The sequence below is a fragment of the Mirounga angustirostris genome, unplaced genomic scaffold, assembly GCF_029215605.1.
Source record: "Mirounga angustirostris isolate CCGP_5_RB_7025 unplaced genomic scaffold, mMirAng1.0.hap1 SCAF_1, whole genome shotgun sequence".
Taxonomy (NCBI): domain Eukaryota; kingdom Metazoa; phylum Chordata; class Mammalia; order Carnivora; family Phocidae; genus Mirounga; species Mirounga angustirostris.
The window spans coordinates 149,700,689-149,716,605 of record NW_026991709.1 but is presented as its reverse complement, the minus strand read 5'-3'; the positions used below and the strand labels follow the sequence as shown (position 1 = coordinate 149,716,605).

The 15,917-nt window shown below is 47.5% G+C and overlaps 1 protein-coding gene across 2 annotated transcripts in view; it reads left to right on the top strand.

The window, feature by feature from the left end:
• Window positions 1-15,917, top strand: part of ITGA9 (integrin subunit alpha 9) — a 344,586-nt gene that overhangs the window by 300,335 nt on the left and 28,334 nt on the right. For both annotated transcript variants that reach the window (XM_045904051.3, XM_045904049.3), the window contains 3 exons: window positions 1,030-1,155; window positions 3,176-3,295; window positions 6,902-7,003. In XM_045904051.3, the coding sequence (XP_045760007.1) occupies window positions 1,030-1,155; window positions 3,176-3,295; window positions 6,902-7,003 (348 nt within the window). The remainder of the gene's footprint in view (window positions 1-1,029; window positions 1,156-3,175; window positions 3,296-6,901; window positions 7,004-15,917) is intronic.

Genomic DNA, 15,917 nt, shown 5'->3' with positions numbered 1-15,917 from the left:
AATAGTGTTGCCCTCAAAGAAACCAACATGGGAGACCATAAACTGTTGTTTCAGTATGTTTTGTTTTTACTGTTGCTGTTGCTCAGCATGGTTGCTACTGCCATCAGAAGCAAAATCAGATAACTCACCAAGAGCTCACGGGCATATAAGCCCCTATATGGCTCAGTGGCGCGGCTGCCCAACTTTTCTCTTTGTTGCTGTTGTTTTTAGGAGAATGCTCATTTTTTTTTTTTAAGATTTTTTTTTTTTTTTTTTTTTGACAGAGAGAGACACAGCGAGAGCAGGAACACAAGCAGGGGGAGTGGGAGAGGGAGAAGCAGGCTCCCCGCAGAGCAGGGAGCCCGATGCGGGACTCGATCCCAGGACCCCAGGATCATGACCTGAGCTGAAGGCAGTCGCTTAACCGACTGAGCCACCCAGGCGCCCAGAATGCTCATTTTTTAAGTGACATTATATGTAGCTGCGGCTCTAGTTGGAGCAGAGAATGGGGCCCAGAGGGGTCCTGCTAGATGCCTCTTCTCCTCTCTGGGGAGATGACTGGGGGGTTTTACAGCACCCTGGGAGTTCTATGGAAATCCTCTGGCAATGGACCGCGCGTGAGGGCTTGGTCTCAGAAGACCTGGGTTCTGGACTCTGTGATTGTTGGCCAGTGACTTAACCTGAGTCTCCGTTTCCTCATCCAGACAAAGAGCATGAAAGCTCACCTCAGAGAGTAGCTACGAGGAGGTTTATAAATGTGCTTTGGAAACCGTGAAGTGTAGGGTTTGTTTTGTTCCTTAAGTCTTACTGTCTCCTAGTCACATCTCAATTGCATGTTGTGTACCATCTCATCTCAATTATTTAAGGACTTAGGATTGTTTGGCATGGTTGAGGCTATTACTCTGCCCTTCAGCTTTGCAGCCATATTGTCCACTGGAGAATGGACAAGGGGAAAGTGCAGACTTTGTTATCACCCCTGCAACAAGGGATTCCAGGCTCAGGATTCATTCTTGGGACAGACCGCTCTGACAGATTTCTTTTCACTTTCAGGTGAGCCAAGAGAAGGGAAACTGTTCTTTCCAGAAAAACCCAACCCCCTGCATCATCCCTCAAGAGCAAGAAAATATCTTCCATACAATATTTGCCTTTTTCACAAAGTCGGGAAGAAAAGTCTTGGTAAGGATTTGCTTACTAGTTGGGTTAACATGGGTGGTCCTCACTAGGAACGCAAGTCTGAGATGAGAGGCCAGTTTTCTATTTGGCATTTATTAACTCCCAAATCTGGTTTTAATCAATTGGCGTATAAAGTCACAAGGACTGTGGTCAACTCCTATTTTTCAGCCTGAGGTTTCAATCAAAGTGTTAAATTTACATTCCAAATTCCATTGCCTGGCAAAGGGAAAACCTTCGCAACCCACCAAGCACAAAGTAAAACATTTCTCCAACTAGTATGAGTCTAATCAAGAGTGATGGTTCTTCTATAAGCACTGTGGAAAACTCTTGGGCAGGATCCACTGAAACTAAACATCTCTGTACCCTGTGATCCAGCACTTCCATTCCCAGGTATATCCCCAAGAGAAATGAGTATTTATGTCCTCCAAAAGACATGGATAAGAATGTGTATGGTAATCTTATAACTAAAAGCTGGGAACAGTCCAGATCCCCAACAACAGGAGAATGGGTAGACAATTGTGGTGTAGCCACACGCGGGAATATTACAGAGTAACGAACAATTCTACCACACATAGCAACATGAGTGAACCTCACAGACATAATAAGGCCTGAAAGAAGCTGGAGCCAAAGCACACATAATATTTCACTTACATGAAGTTCAGAAATAACAAGACTAGCAGTGGTATTGGAGGGCAGGATGGTAGTTACTCTTGAAGGAATATCAAAAGGGGTGGGGGCATGAGGGAACCTGCTTAAGTACCGGAAATGTTCTATATCTTGATCTGGGTATAAACATGTAAAATACATCAAGATGGACCCTTAAGATTTAATTCTGTCTATTATGTGTAAGTTATACCTCCATTGTTTTAAAAGTGAGGGTATTGAAGATGGAATTGTGTGCTTTGCCGAAGCCTCCTTTCCCCCATATATTTGGTTACATCTCTCTAGCTCCTTATTTCAGGCTGGGCACATCTCCCTCACATTTTTTTTCTCTTTTTTTCCTGAAAGAGAAAGTAGGGCTGTTTGCCACTTGGGAATATGGGGGTGTTTTTTTGGTTTTGTTTTTTGTGTTTTTGTTTTGTTTTTACTTTTGTTTTGTTTTTACTTACTACTTACCTAGTGCTGATGATACAACTATTTTTAAAAGCCCTTAGAATTGTTAGGTGCATTGATATCTAGTGGTTGGACAGACACAACTCTGCATATGACTGACAGTCTTACCCCACCCTTGAAACCCTCCCAAACATCTTTTGGAAGAATTCCTCTTTTATAACTTTAATTTGGAATTTAGGTTTCTGTGGGTGACTCACATATTTTCTTGGTCAAACCTGTGCTTTTCTTTACTCATATGTTTTCATCAATCCTATGACTTCTCAGCCCTCTTATTTGTTCTACCTGAAAAGAGCACGCAAGTGGGCGCCTGGGTGGCTCAGTTGGTTAAGCGACTGCCTTCGGCTCAGGTCATGATCCTGGAGTCCCGGGATCGAGTCCCGCATCGGGCTCCCTGCTTGGCGGGGAGTCTGCTTCTCCCTCTGACCCTCCTCCCTCTCATGCTCTCTGTCTCTCATTCTCTCTCTCTCTCAAATAAATAAATAAAATCTTTAAAAAAAAAAAAAAGAGCACGAAAGTATGTTTACCACCATACAGACAAAAATTACATAATGTAGGAAACACATCTTTGTCCAGAACTCGTAAGAAAAATGCTTTTGGAATATGTAAATGTGTTTGTTTTTGAAAAACAATTATTTCTCCTTGTGAAATCCAATTTTTTGGTAGGGTAAACCAGTGGATGGCTTTTTCCATTTGCTTGACAAAAGTATGTTCTGGTGCCTGCTGGGCAGGAAATCCCTCTATTGCCCTCTGGTGGCAAGAAGGAATGATTGCACCTTCTTATGGAATTCCTCGGCCTGGGATTGTCTTAGTGACCAGAATAGAACCTCATGGAGCCCTCTGCTCCATAAACTGCTGTGCGTTTGTCTTTGTTTTTAATACCATTTGACAGTTCTCTTATTTTTCTTTTCAGGACTGTGAAAAACTAGGAATTTCTTGCCTAACAATGCACTGTAACCTTAGTGCGCTTGCTAAAGAAGAAAGTCGTACTATAGACATTTACATGCTGCTGAACACAGAAATATTGAAGAAGGTAATACCTGGGGAACTGCACTCTTTGGATTCATTTAAAAGCATTGGAGTGGGTTTTCTCAGAACTCTGCCTGCCCCTTTTAAAACTTTTCTGGTAATTGCCATTGGTAATTTGCTGCTAGAGGATGCTGGGGGTGGGGGATACCAGACCCTTGCTATTCCAAGTGTGCTCTGAGGACCAGCAGTATCCGTATCACCTGGGAACTTATTAGAAATGCAGAATTAAAAAAAAAAAGAAACGCAGGCTCTTGGGCTCTATGACCCAGACTTACTGAATCAGCATCTTCATTTTAATAAGCTCCCCAGGTGTTTTGTTTGCACATTTAAGTTTTTCGGACTTTAGCTTGCATCAGAATCACCTGGAGACCTTGTTAAAATGCAAATTCCTGGGGGTGAAGTTTGAGATTCTGTGTTTCTGACAAGCCCCCACGTGATGCCCTGATGCGCTGATGCCCATACTGCTGCTCTCAGGACCCCGTTCTAGATCAGTGGCTGATAGACCTTTTCTATAAAAGGCCAGTAGTAAATATTTCAGTCCTTACAGTCCTTTACAGTCTCTTGCCACAGCTCAGCTTTGCCGTTGCATTGTGAAAGCAGCCATAGACGATCCGCAAATGAGTGGGCGTGTTTCACGTGGGCTGTGTTCCAATAAAACTTTATTTACAAAAACAGGCAAAGGGCCAGATTTGACCCCTGGGTGGTAGTTTGCCAGTCCTTTGTTTGGACAACACCTTATTTCAGAGAAGTCCAACTTTTGAATTCCAGGTGACTTTGCTATCATGAGTTTATCATGTCAAAAGTGGCTCATTTAAAAATATCTCAGTCAGTGAATTAGTGGTTCTTAAAAAAATGTCAGGCAAATTCCCTGATTTATTTTAACATAAGAGCTGCTGAGTATGAAAGGCCACGTCCAACAAGATGCTTTAAAAATAATCACTTGTGAAGATAAAATAAAATATGCCTGTTAGCCGCAGAGATTCTATTTATTTTCCTCTGGAAGAACTAAATGTGTTCAGTATAAACCTGAATGAATATCTTTAGAAAAGTCATTCCAATGTCAGTTTTTAAATTAGGTGTGGCAGTAGCATGCTGACCTGAGAAGTCCCAGGCACGGGGGATGCAAGATGTTCGGCCCACTTTCCATCTGTAGCTGGCGCAGCCCCCCCACACCCAGGCAGAGCTGTGCGCAGTTCCGTTCTGTCTGGCTTCCTTTGCAGGGAGATCAGTTTGGGGTGCGTTGTGCTCTCACAGCAGTGACTCCCTGTTGTGCTTCTCCCTTAAAAAAGGACAGCATTGGGAAAGGAGCAGGCAGAGAGGAGCCAGAGCCCCAGTGGCCGTCCTGGGATTCCAGGAAGGGGGTCTGGAAGGCCCGCATCACAGGAAGTGCCTTCCCGGCATGGGTCCCCAGGATCCCGTAATCCTACCTGTCCTATTCATCTTCTTGACAGATGGCCCTGGTGACAGTTTTATTCCCCACGCCACACTCATCACTGTCACTAGAGCCCTGATTATGGCGCCGAGGGCAGGAAGCCACTGATTCCTCTTGCACCCTTAACCCAGGTGTAGGCTGCTTGCACTTCAGTCATCTGTCCTTAATTTAACCGCAAGGCCTAAGGCCTTTCTTGCACACAGCGCTGCGGCCTGCTCCTTGGCTTCCCTCTCTCCCAGTGCTCCGTGGTGACCCTTTGCCAAGGGCCGTGTCCCCCTGCCTACTGTTCCCAAGGGCCATCCAGCCCAGTCTGCACCCCAAGAGACAGCTGTGGGGTGTCCTCTGTAGGTGTTAGAGGCTCATTCTCCCTGAAAGTGCCCTTTCTGCAGAAACCAGAAATTCCAGGTGCAGAGGAAAGCCTAAAATGAGGCCGACCTGGAACCAGATGGGGCCCCAGCTGCTCCCAGGGCTTGAAATGCGGAATGTCAGTCCCCCGGAGCCAGCCACGACCTCCCTAGGGGAGTGAGCACTAGCTGGCTCCCGGAGCCCTCTGGTCTCCCTAAGGATATGGAGCTGCTCCAGCCTTGTGGTTTGCCTGGGCCTGCAGTTGTGTTTATTTCCTTTGACCTCAAGGTCCGGCCCCAGACCAGGGAATTTGAGGTCTTATTGTTTTGATCTTAACAAGTTTTCATTTGAAATGTAGGGTCTGACTTTGTAAATTAGCAGAGGATTCCGATTTCTCTGAAAGTGTTCTTCGGCAGCTGCCGGGGGCCTGTCGCACGGCAGGCCCCTCATCTGCTTGGCCTTTAGCTCTGCCGGTTACCGTCGTCGTCATTGCTATTGTTGTAGGGACATCCAAGATGACAACGATCCAAGATTGCCAACACAGTATATCCTGACACATAAAACCACAAATCTGCAAAACCATTAAATTGGTAAAAGCTTATTTGCCTACACATTTAGTGCTTAATGAGAGCTCACTGGCTCAGTCCATTTGAGCGACAAGCTTCCCTGAAGCATTCAAAATTGGGTTTGTTGCTGTTTTAAAAGAGAGCAATAATCAGTGCATAGCTCCCAGGTAAAGTACACAAAGTGGCATCCCCGTGTGTCCTCCCAGGAGGGCCTTTGTGGTTTCTCCGGCAGAGAGGGGCAGAGGGCTCCCTCAGAACTGTTTTCTAGGAGAGGGTACGCCCCCAAATACCACTTCCATTAGTCACTGGGGCACAGCTGGCTTGTGATGTGCACCTCCTGTGTGGCAGGCTGGCTGAGGAGATGTGGCTGGGTGTGCCAGGCGACACCTTGTCGGCAGAGCCCCAGCCGCCCCCACAGGTGGGCTGCCCAGTGCTCCAGTGTCCCCGCCAGAAGCCAGGTTGCTCCTCCATCTGGGGTCAGTGCAGCACCGTCTGGACCACGGGCTCAAGCTTCTGACCCTTCCCTGAGCCATAGTTTTGCCCTGTCTTTTTCCAAATTCCTCCTCCGTCCCTGCCTGGGAGCCATTTTCTCATTATCTGGATCTGAGCCCCCACCAAGGCTGGCAAATGCCTCTGGCCGGTGGGCTCTTCCTGAGTCTTAGATGAGCCCATGCCCACCCCAGGCTCCTTGCTCTTCGGGCCATCACCTCTAAGCCAGATGTTTCCCTTTCTCACCCCTCCATCCGGTCCCCTCTCTCCACATTAGCGGGGTTGACCGCCAGGCAGCCTCATTTAAGGGTCGAGAAAGAGTTAAAAGTAACTCATGTGAAGGGTTTGAGGGTTGTGGTCAGAGCAGGAAGATGCTTGAGAAATAGAAATCAGATGCCTTCTACGGAATGCCAGGCTTGGATTTGTTGTACACAATTAAACAGCTTTATTTATTTTCTACTCTTTGTGAATACGTCGGTATCAATATCCAAATATGTGGCTCTTACCACTTGGAAACCACAGCACAGACTTGCATGTATTGATGATTGGCAGAACTTCATCCACCATGGCATGAGAGAATTCTCGAGAGAGAGACTGGAAAGCTCTGCTTTATGTGGGGGCCAGGGATGGGGAGGTATCTAGTTCAGTGATAACATGTTGGTCTGGCCCACGTGGAATCTTGGAATTTAGTTCTTCCCACTACCTGAAGGCCCAGACATTGTCACTAAAAAAAAAAAAAAAAAAAAAAATCCATCACTGAGTTGTGTTTCCTCCACAGGACAGTTCATCTGTCATCCAGTTTATGACCCGCGCGAAGGTCAAGGTGGACTCTGCCCTGAGGGTGGTGGAGATAGCCAATGGGAACCCAGAAGAGATAATGGTGAGTCAGCCACCCCTAGAAGAGCCCTCCTCGGAGGTTGAGGGAATCTGGGTGGCGTGCTGCTGGAATTTGAGGGTAAAGATGGTCTCTGAGCCAAGATGTCAGCTTTGTGGTAGACCCAAGACCAGGCCTGCCTTGGCTTCCAGGCCCCCGTGGAGAACTTCTGCGGTCTACTCTTGTGATAGCATTGTTCTTTACCATGCCATCATTATGTGAATGCTCCCTGCTATGACCGGCCAAAGGAAAAATAGTCTGGAAGTACCCTGATAGGGCTTGGATTTCCACTCTGAAAGCCAAGACTATTTTTATCTTTCTCAGACCTTTCCCTGAAACTTCATCTGCCTCCCCAATCACATTGCTCCATGGATAAACATTGGGAATTTTAAAAACAAGTTGTTTGAATAACTTTAAAGAGGTCACATCCAAATTTCCAAGCCCTGGGACCTTCCTTCATTCTCTATGCCCTTGTCCTCTATAAAGCGCAGTTGGGAAGCAGGCCTCAGAGACATAGGCGGGCACAGCAGCCGGGAGGCTTGGACGTGGGGGTGTGGGAGCGGCTGGAGGAGAAGTGTGGCCTTGGGATTTTACTGCCCTTTACTGGTTTTCAGGGGTAGGGAGGGGAGGCGCATCCCTGACACCCACACTCGGATCCTAGGCAGGTAGAAAGGGGACACGGAAGCCTTTGAACTGGTTTTGCTGCTGACCTAGGCAGTGATGCTACCTGTTTGTACCCCTTCCCTGGAATTCACCTTCCCTCGGGGGACTCTTGGAAGAGTCCATGTTGCTGTGACAAATTTACCGATGTGATAAATTCATAGAGATTATGTACCTACAAAGAAAAGGTGGTTAACTTATTTCCCATCAACAATGGAAACACCACACATCTAAAGGTTAGGATGGGGAGCAGACCAAAGCCCACTCTTATAAGACCCTAAAAGAATAAGTCTCTGGGGACCACCACGAAACCTCAGTCCTGCTCCTGTGTGTGGTGAATAAGAGAGAAGAACATCGGCTGGTCCGGAATGAATGTGGGTCTGTGAAGCAGAAAGGGATGTTAGAGCCACACCAGGACCTGTGCTCAGTGCGGGGAAGGACCGTCAGATGCGGAGCTTGACTCCTCTGTTCACGCCGAGGAATTGGCCAGCCGCTAATTTTAATAACAGAAACCGAACAGAATGACAAGGAAAAGCACTGGCATCTCTCACCCTCGAGGGTGAGCTTTCTGGCAGGTCAGATGTTTGGAGCCGGCTCTTGCCTTTCCCTCCCTGCCTTATGGCCATTGCACTGCTCATTCAGACCCTCACCTGGGAAGTGAAGGAGACTGTGATCCATCACTCACTGTCATAGCTCCGGTTAAAAAGTTTTCTAGAATGCAATCCATGTCCAATGGAGAGGTTTGGAATGTTTGGGTAGACCACGGTGTTCCCACTTCAGAGCTAGTGGATGTAAATTAGCAGGTTTTCTACAGGTGGAATTACTTGTGTAGATTAAAAAAAAAAATCCCCGGGCACATTGCCTTCGATGAGAACACTGAACTGTGGGATCCAGGAAGACATTGCTTAACATCCCATTGTCAGCTTCTGAGTCATCTGTACGCCCCCAAAATACCACTTGCATTAATTACTGTTCCTTTTTGAGCACTGTGGTGATATTTTCATGATCAAGAGTTCTTTGGAAGAAGCTCTCGTTTCCACTGATTTTTCTTTAGCACTCAGCCATCAGAATCCTACAATGTACCCTTTTCCCTCCTTTCCGGGACTTTGCCTTTTCAACCCATGAGCTAAGATGAAGTCCTACAATCTGTTCTCAACTTTCCTGGCAGGGAAAAAAAAAATCTTTTCTGAGTAGGAAGGTTTGCTTTTTTAGAACAAACACGTTCTTCCCTGCGTGAGTCTTCTGAATGTCTGGCTCTCTGTCAATTATCTATTGGAGGGGAAATTTCCATGGAGGATAGCCACCAAATTTAAACCAAGCAAAATTTCACAAGATTTTAGGTTAGGTACCAAATTTTGAGGGCCTTGGAATGATCAGGAAGTGTACTTGGAGCTGGGATGGAGCAGGATGTGAGAAGAGGAAACGACCCAATTTGTAACCACCTACTGTGGACACAGTGGTAAATTTCATCAACAGGGACATCAACTGATTTTCCTGTGACCTTTGGGATCTTTTGTTTTGATGCTATGGTCTGAGTAGTGCTTGACAAAGCATTTGGTTGAATAACTAGAAATATGTAATAGATTCTTGAAGCGTTTGCCCTGGGAGTACTTTTCCAGGTCGGGTGTTAGCATTTGTCCAAGACCAACCACACCAAGCGTACCTGGCTATATGCAGATCCACACCTGAGGGTTCTAGGCAAGACTGGTGGGCGGGCATTCCGTACCGCTTTCCAGGTGCCAAGAGTATACTGAATTTCCTCTTCTTATTCAATCCAGCCCTTCTTACTTTTCAGGGAGAGTGGCCAACAACTAAGGCTAAACACCCCCCCCCCAGGGCCAACCAAGAATCTGGAGAATCGGCTTTGTGACTTCGAGCCACCCCTCCCACCCCACCCTCCTCGAGCTACCTTCTCAGGCTGGATGAGAAGCTTGTAGGAATTACATAGCAAATCTATTTTCTTGATATTTTCAAATAGCAGAAAATGTGACACACACATAAGTCCCCAGATGAATAAGTCATTGCCATGTGGAGTGGGTACCAGGCTGAGATCTTAGGAGCGAGCAAGAGGGACTATGCTGTCCCTTTTCGGCAGAATCAGAATGGGTCCAAAGGCTGTCTGGTGGCTCTCAGAATCACCAGGAATGCTGAGAACCAGACAGGATAGGAGAGGAGTCAAGAAGCCTGAGGAACCAGGACCCCAGGCTCAGTCCGATCATAGGAAGAGCCTGGCGTGGTGCCCTGGATGCAACCGTCGCTGCTTGGCTTCTCTCCACCTCTTGCTCTGAGTCAGGCAGGAGCCTCTCACTGGCTGAGGTTAGGTCCCTGTCGCCGGGAGACCACACTCCAGGGAAAGCAGATCACAGGCACTTCGGCCTCACCATTGCCCTGAGACACACACAGGGGAGGATTCCCCAGCACTAGAAGGGGGTGGGGGGGTCATAACGGGACTGCTAAAAAGTGACAAATGTCCCCTCCCATGTGCTTCTTGAATCCAGAGGGTCAGTATTGGGCCAGCTAACCCCTGGCTCTTCTTAGGGTGCCCATCTGAGCCAGAGTCCTCGTTCGATCATTTAGACCACTTTTTGGGTGTGAGAGAATGTGAAAATCTTTGTCCAAAGATGGTTAAGGAGTGTTCGTGCTCTTTCGCTTTTTTTTTTTTTTTTTTTTTAAGAACTAATGTGCTTGAATGTGTGCCGTTTCCTTGCTAATTTGACAGGGCAAATGTTGGGGGCCCTTCACCTTCTGCCATGGTGCATGGGAACCATATGTCCACTTTGGCATTCACCTTCCTCATGCAGCCCACTGCCATCAGCACCCCTCCTGCAGATGGGAAGATGGGTCAGAATTCTAACGCGTGCCCGTTGTTAAACCAGAGATTCCCTTGTGCCCCCACCCCCCGGGTTAGAACCGATAAGCCTCTTCCTCCAGTGAACGAAGGGCCTCTGACACTTGGGAAGAAGAAATGACTTGCCCAAGACCTCACAGTGACTGAGCCAAAAACAGTGCCCAGGACCCTTGACTCCCAGCCGGGTGCTCCTTCCCCCTCCCCGCTGCAGCCTGCCAGTCCCACGGGGAAGGCGGGAAGGCTCTGAGCCTGTGGGGGTGAAGGAGCCTGGACGAATGCAAAGTATCCAGTAGGGAAATTGTTGACTCGTTTTAAAGTATCTCTTTTAAAATGGCCCAGGTGGAGCTTTGGAGGCGGAGAGTGAAAATGGCGGCCTCCCAATCTCCGCCCCGGAGGAGCCGAGAACTCGGGGCCCCGCTCCTCAGTGAGCCCCCAGAGAAAAGCCTTCAGTCACTCGCGTCTCCCCGGTCTCCGGCCGCACTCCGTGCTCGCCAGGCCTGTGACCGCGCGTTTCTATCTCTGGCACCTGACCCCGGGTGGAGTCTCCAAACCCAGCAGATCCCTGCGGTGCACTGCCGCGGGGCTCCTCCCGGGGGAGGAAGGTTTTGGAGATGTATCTTGAAAGAAGTTGCTGTGGGCGATGTCAAAGAGGTTACTGCCTATGTTCTCCTCTAGGATTTGGATGGATTCCTGTCTCACATTGAGGTCTTTCATATATTTTGAGTTTATCTTTGTATATGGTATTAGAGAATGGTCGAGTTTCATTCTTCTGCATGTGGCTGTCCAATTTTCCCAGTACCATTTATTGAAGAGACTGTCTTTTTCCATTGCATATTTTTTCCTGCTTTGTCGAAGATTACTTGACCACAGAGTTGAGGGTCCATATCTGGGCTCTCTATTCTGTTCCATTGATCTATATGTTTGTTTTTGTGCCAGTACCATGCTGTCTTGGTGATCATTGTGTGGAGGTTCCTCAAAAAATTAAAAATAGAGCTACCCTATGACCCAGCAATTGCACTATGGGGTATTTACCCCAAAGACATAGATGTAGTGAAAAGAAGGGCCATATGCACCCCAATGTTCATAGCAGCAATGTCCGCAATAGCCAAACTGTGGAAAGAGCCGAGATGCCCTTCAACAGATGAATGAATAAAGAAGATGTGGTCCATATATACAATGGAATATTACTCAGCCATCCGAAAGGATGAATACCCAACTTATACATCAACATGGATGGGATTGGAGGAGATTATGCTAAGTGCAATAAGTCAAGCAGAGAAAGTCAATTATCATATGGTTTCATTTATTTGTGGAACATAAGATATAGTATGGAGGACATTAGGAGAAGGAAGGGAAAAATGAAGGGGGGGAAATCGGAGGGTGAGATGAACCATGAGAGACTATGGACTTTGAGAAACAAACAGGGTTTTAGAGGGGAGTGAGGTGAGCGAATGGGTTAGCCCGGTGATGGATATTAAGGAGGGCACGTACTGCATGGAGCACTGGATGTTATATGAAAACAATGGGTCGTGGATCACCACATCAAAAACTAATGATGTATTGAATGGTGACTAACATAACATAATTAAAAAAAAAAAAAAGAAGAAGAAATTCTTCAGAGTATTCTGTTCCTAACAAGGCCTGCCCTCAGGGGAAACTAGTTAAACCTGAGCCTAATTTGCTGGGATTTTACCAGAACATAACTGACTTGGGAAAGGGGAACACCCCACTCTGCGGCCCCCCCCCCGCCCCCTGGCAAGTTCCCCTCTCCTGCCCGAGGGGAAGGACTGGGGGCATGCAGGAGATCACAACCTTGGGGCTCAGGGGCACTGGAGACAGAATAATTGGACTAAGAATGCCTCTCTGCCACACACCCACCATCCACTATAGGCTTGTCATTGAAGGTAGTGCCTTATACTCAGCACATCATGATCATGTGTGGCTCACAACTAAAAATTATAAGGCATGCTAAGAGGCAAAAACAAACAAACAACAACAAAAAAACCCTAACAGTTTTCAGAAACACAGCAAACATGAGAACCAGTTTCAGACATGGCATAGATGTTGGAATTACGAGATCAGTATATAAAAGAATGATAATTAATATGCTAAGGTTTCTAGTAGATAAAGTAGACAGCATACAAGAACAGACTGGCAATGTTAGAGATGGGAATTCTAGGACAGAATGAATAAATGCTAAAATAAAAAACTTCATGTAACAGCGTGAAGAATGAACTTGATGGGCTCATCAGTAGACCAGACAAAGCTGTGGACAGAATGAGGGAGGGAGCTTGGAGATAGATCAATAGAAATTTCTCAAAGTAAAAAGGAAAGAGGGAGAAAGACAAATACGATATGGAAAGAGAAAAGAGAGAGAGAGAGGGAGAAAGAGAAAAGCCAGAGCAGATTATCTAAGAACTGCGGGACAATATTAAAGGTGTAACACATTTGCAATGGAATACCAGGAGAAGAGGAAAGAGAAAGAGGAACAGGAAAGAGATTGGAGGAAATAATGTCTATGAATTAAAAAACAACAACAACAACAACACTAAACATTAGATCCAGGAGGTTCGGAGAACACCAAGCACAATAAATACCAAAAAATCTATACATAGGGGGCATCTCGTTGGCTCAGTCAGAAGAGCATGCAACTCTTGATCTTAGGGTCACAAGTTCGAGCCCCATGTTGGGTGTAGAGATTAAATAAATAAAGCTAAAAATAAAATCTGTACATAGGCATATCATAAACTGCAGGAAACCAAAGAAACAACAAAAAGGGAAAAGGATCCACTGGGAAAAACCACCTTACCTACACAGAAACACAGATGAGACTACACAGAAACTTCCCTTTAGAAACCATACAACCAAGGAGTCAAGTGGAATAAAAAAAGTCACCAAATTAAGAATCTGTCGCCTCTGAAGTTACCCTTCAAAAGTGAAAGAGAATAAAGACTCTCACAGATCAAAAATTGAGGGATTTTTTGGTGATACCCCTGCCATGCAAAAACTATAAAAAAATTTCTTCAGGGTGAAGGAAAATGATATAGGCCACCTCCACAGAGATTCACCTGCTTCCAGGAAGACATGGATTTCACGAGGAAAACAGGCTTCACTGAACATCCATGAAACTCTCAGACTGGGCCAGTTCTTGTTTTTTTCCCATGTGTTGTTACAATTGAAAATCTACTCTCTTGGTTAGTACCTATGGGGACACCCTTCAGTCTGGTGCCCCTGCACCCCACTCCTCCCACATCAACAAAAGACAAAGACAGAGGGGGAGCCTCAGAGGAAGGAGATCTCTGGGACCAGGCTTCTGTGAATGGGGGTGGGGGGGAATGAACCTCACCCAGGGACATGTCCCCCTCTGCCTGACCCACGGGCAGAGGAGGAAAAGGGCATGGCCCTGCTATGACCCTCCAGGTGAGCTATAGGGCCAGGTGGGCTGACAGAGGCCCCAGCTCCAGGCTGCCCATCTATTTCCCCCATGCACTGTGTAAGTAGTCTCCCTCTCTGTCCATGCAATGCAAAGGAAGAGTAGGGTCTGCTAGAACTCCGGTGCCCCTCCCCCACCCCAACTGATGTCAGCCCCTGTTGCCAGGCACTGGTTTGTGTTGGAGATGGAACCCTCCTTGGGGTTCCAAGCAGTTACTAGTGGCCCATAGGACGCTGGTGATCGGAGGCAGAGCCACAAGGCCCTTTGGAGCCAGCTGGTGGCCATCGAAATGTCTCCCCAGCTTGTTCTGGAGCAGCTGTGGGCTGCCCTGTTGGTGATATATGAAAGTGTACCACACATGCCACGAGTCTCCGGGTTTCGCTGGGAGATCGTGGTATGCACTGCAGTGGTGATATGCATAGTGAAGTGTGGACACAGCTTAAGAAGAGGAAAGGGGCAGTGTGCCCAGGGTGAAGTATCTGGGAAAGGAGTGGAGGAGACAGAACCAGAGGCACAAGCCTGTGAAGCCGTGGCATCACCTGTGCAGAAGGCCAGTCCTCTCCCATTACAGATTCTTGCTCTGGCTGTCCTGAATAAAAATTTCAGCTATTTTTCAGTGGCAAATGCTGTGCAACTGCTGAAGGGAATTTGGAGATGCCGGCCTAAGAACCCTTCCCAGCTGACTGATGAAAATCCCATCTCTGGAGCACTACAGGAAGATGGAGAACCCCCTGCGAGGAAGATCACGGAAGGCTCAAATGACAGCCCCGACCCGCAGGGAAGTCCAGAGCATCTGGTTCAGGAAACTGGCAGCTGCAGGCAGAGTGTGCAGGAGGAGCCAAAGCAGGAAGACAGCCCAGAGCTTCCCAGTCCAGGAGTGCAGCAGGCCAGCGGTGAGGACGGGGACCGACTCCAGACCCTAAGCCAGGTCATGCTGAAGATGCAGCATGTGCTCATCAAACATCAGGTGGAAGGTGGGGGCTCAGCAGGAGAGGGGAAGAGGGAGGCGGAGACTGCTAATGGCCCCTCAATCCGTCAGCAGTCCATCAGAAGGGCTCCCCTGACCGCGTCCACGTCGGCATGCCCTCCGGCGGGGGCCAGGGGAAAAAAAGGAAAGCTGTCCAGGGAACTGATGAATGAAAAGCAGAGGGCTGAAGAGCTCACACAAGAAATAACACTGTACCAAATTAAGGAAGCAACCTTGCAACTTCAAAACGCCCTCCTGAAAAATGAGATTCAGAGGTTCCAGCGGAAGCTCGAAGTCAAGTCTCAGATGTGGGACGAGCACATCCAGAAACTGGAGAGAAAGCAGGTAGAAGAGCAAACACTCTGCCTGCAAGCGGAGAACCAACCTATCAAGGTGCGCAGGGAAGTGGACGCCACCTATTGCAACTTCTGCGTCTACAAGAAGATGGCGGAGGACCTGAAGGCAGAATGGCAGAAAGTCACCTCCTGGCATGAGCAGGAGATCCTCCTGTATGAGAAGAGGAGCGAGGAGAGCAAGAGGGCTGTTCTGTTGGCAGAGAGAGAGTTCCAAAGGCTGAAGGAAGAAAACCATTGCCTCATGCAGGAGCTGGCCAATTTGGGGCCCATGGGCCGGCCTGTCGCATGGGGGCCTCCTGCTCCTGCTTTCTGCCCACAGCCTTCATATACCTTCAAGGGCCAGAGGCCCCAGCAGGGAGCAGGGGTGTAATGGGAGGGCTCCAGGGCCTGGGGTCCCCTGCAGGTCTGATTGATTTTCCCAGCAGCCACCAACACCCCCAACCAGAGCACAACAGCTCCTGGGCTGCCCCATTAAGCCATGCCCATTGTTCCTTTTAGTTTAGATCCACCCTATTATTTAATTGATGCTACATAGTTCTTAGTGAAGTTCCCTATAGCAGTATGAGTGTGAGATAGTATTTTTCAATGTTTGTTGAACATAAAATATAAAATAAAAATACCAAATTGCTGATATATATATATAAATAAATAAATAA